The sequence below is a fragment of the Cyprinodon variegatus genome, unplaced genomic scaffold (assembly GCF_000732505.1).
Source record: "Cyprinodon variegatus isolate N-32 unplaced genomic scaffold, C_variegatus-1.0 Scaffold984, whole genome shotgun sequence".
Lineage (NCBI taxonomy): Eukaryota > Metazoa > Chordata > Actinopteri > Cyprinodontiformes > Cyprinodontidae > Cyprinodon > Cyprinodon variegatus.
The window spans coordinates 123,435-125,991 of record NW_015151437.1 but is presented as its reverse complement, the minus strand read 5'-3'; the positions used below and the strand labels follow the sequence as shown (position 1 = coordinate 125,991).

Sequence of the window (2,557 nt, the reverse complement as noted above, 5' to 3'; positions counted from 1 at the left end):
GCCGATTATATCGTGCATCCCTACCTAAAACAAACATGAATTCTGTATTTATAATCTTTAATGTTGGTATATTCATGTGAATAATTAACGACTTTGTTTCTGTTCCCAGTTTATGGTTTATATATTAATTAGGTAAACAGAACAGTGGTTTTTAAAGTGCGGTCCCGATAGTCGGCCACTGAGAGACGATTTTTTTTAACCTTTTTTTGTTTTTCAATTATTGTGGATGATATTTCTTAAAACACTAACTTGTAATAATATCTCACGTAAACATGGAGATTTAAAACTGAGCTAAGAAAGGATTATCTCACTGTGGCAAAACTCACAATATTTGAGTAAGTTTTGCATATTTTTTTTACTTATTATTTTCTTTTTAAACAAACAAATGTGAACACACATTGCTAAACATTACTTGGTAAATACAGAATATATTTTACAGTGCATGTCATGAAAAAATAGAAATAATATCCAGAATCCAGATAAGGTTAAATGGACGTATAGACTAGAAAGATGGAGGGTTAATATATATCGTAACCATCTGTGGGATTCATCTGTTATAGATCCGTCTCGCTATAGGAAACTCCTCCTCACAAAATCATCAGACTTCTATATTTAAGCAGTTATAACTTTTAAAGAGTTTTTTTTTTTAGCGCTAAAGCTTCTCAGAAAAGAACATAGATCCGTCTAAACATTGGTGCTGCTGCCGTCCAGTCGTTCTCCTTTAACCAGCTGCTCTTCATCAGTCTGGTGATTTTATGTTTCTGTCTGGTGAAAAAAGCCCCGGCTGGGATTAGAACCAACAACCCATCAAGCCATCATCAACTTTTTTGAACTATATTTTTACTACATTTTATGAAGAACAATACAAAACATTCCCGAACAACATGAGAAATAAAGCTTGACAGTGAAAAATAAAGGAGGTTAGGACGTTGTGGGGGATCATGGGATCCTCCTTAGAGGAGCCGCATTATGCGAACCCACATCCACTAAACCTGATCAGGTCTTCAGCTTATTTTAGGCACAGATTCTTTGGGTGTTTATTAAATTCACCTAAAGGACGACGTAGAAATCTTTGGTCCAAATACAGAACCTCCATGAACTGTAGAACGAGAGCTTTAGTTTTTTTTTTTTTTACTTCTCGGATTAAATCTCATCAAACAAAGAAACCAAACTATGAAGTTCAGCTTCAAAAGCTTGTAGAGAAAAATCCTCTCCTGTTTTTTTTATTTTAATCCTGTCTTTTAGAGGCCAACCCTGAGAAATTCAACAGCCGCTTCAGGAATAAGATGTTCTATGCCGGGGTGAGTGCCGCCCTCCTCTTCCTCCTCCTTCAGTCCGCCCCATCAGAACCGTGGCGCTTAGATCCGTTCATCTGTTGTTTTTCAGACGGCCTTTTCGGACTTCCTGAGCGGCAGCTCCAAAGACCTCGCCAAACACATCAGAGTGGTGGTGAGTACAGGCCGCTGGTTCTCAGAAGCCGTTTACCTAGAACTAAGCAGAACCTCCAACATATGAAGGCTGGTTTTAACAACTGAAGCCCAGGAGAAGCTGAGCTGTTTGCGTCAGTCTGTCGACTGTCATCGGGTCAGAACCAGGTCTGCAGAAACCCAGTTTGGTTTTATTTCCACCCAAACAGACCTGCATTTAGAGAGAGTAGATATGCAAGCATCCGGGTGACATTACAGAACCTTTAGAAGCTGCAAGCGGACCTGGCAGAGAGCAACAAAGCCTCGTCCTTTTCATCAGCATCAGCGGAGAGCCACTTTACTCCGCTGCCTACAGATGCATTATCCCACCCGGGCCGCACCGACCCACCGCAGGCATTGAAAACAAGCTGCCACCAGGTCGGCTCTGACTAAAACTCTGAAAATAAAAAGGATTTTCTCTTTTTAAATAAAAAGAGCGAACAGGTGCTGTTTAGACACCAGCTGTTCAGCAGCAGGTATGATAAGGAGAAGCAACGTCAGTTTGGCCCCTGGTGGGGGGGGGGGTTTCATCTGATATTTGGTTCCTTAGAAGAGGAGAGGAGATGTGTTCTGAAGCACAACTGGGTCAGACAATGGCTAAACCTGCAGGTCCAGTCAGACCTTTGCGGTCTGTTGTGATTAATATGTAAGAAAACGGTGAAGAACCAGGGGGCTGACTGAGTTCGGCCCCTCTGACGGGCTTCCGGACCTCTGACGGGGTTCGGGCCCTCTGACTGGGTTCGGGCCCTCTGACTGGGGTTCGGGCCCTCTGACTGGGTTCGGGCCCTCTGACTGGGGTTCAGGCCCTCTGACGGGCTTCCGGACCTCTGACGGGGTTCGGGCCCTCTGACCGCGTTCGGGCCCTCTGACTGGGGTTCGGGCCCTCTGACTGGGGTTCGGGCCCTCTGACACAGTTCGGGCCCTCTGACTGGGGTTCGGGCCCTCTGACACAGTTCGAGCCCTCTGACACGGTTCGGGCCCTCTGACACAGTTCGAGCCCTCTGACACAGTTCGAGCCCTCTGACACGGTTCGGGCCCTCTGACTGGGGTGCGTGCCCTCTGACACGGTTCGGGCCCTCTGACACAGTTCG

General features: G+C 45.2%; 1 protein-coding gene across 3 annotated transcripts in view; it reads left to right on the top strand.

Annotated features, from left to right (window-relative positions):
- dgkz (diacylglycerol kinase, zeta) overlaps positions 1 to 2,557 on the top strand; it is a 100,160-nt gene that overhangs the window by 73,117 nt on the left and 24,486 nt on the right. For all 3 annotated transcript variants that reach the window (XM_015399048.1, XM_015399047.1, XM_015399050.1), the window contains exons 16-17: positions 1,246 to 1,301; positions 1,387 to 1,449. In XM_015399048.1, coding sequence (XP_015254534.1) covers positions 1,246 to 1,301; positions 1,387 to 1,449 — 119 coding nt within the window. The remainder of the gene's footprint in view (positions 1 to 1,245; positions 1,302 to 1,386; positions 1,450 to 2,557) is intronic.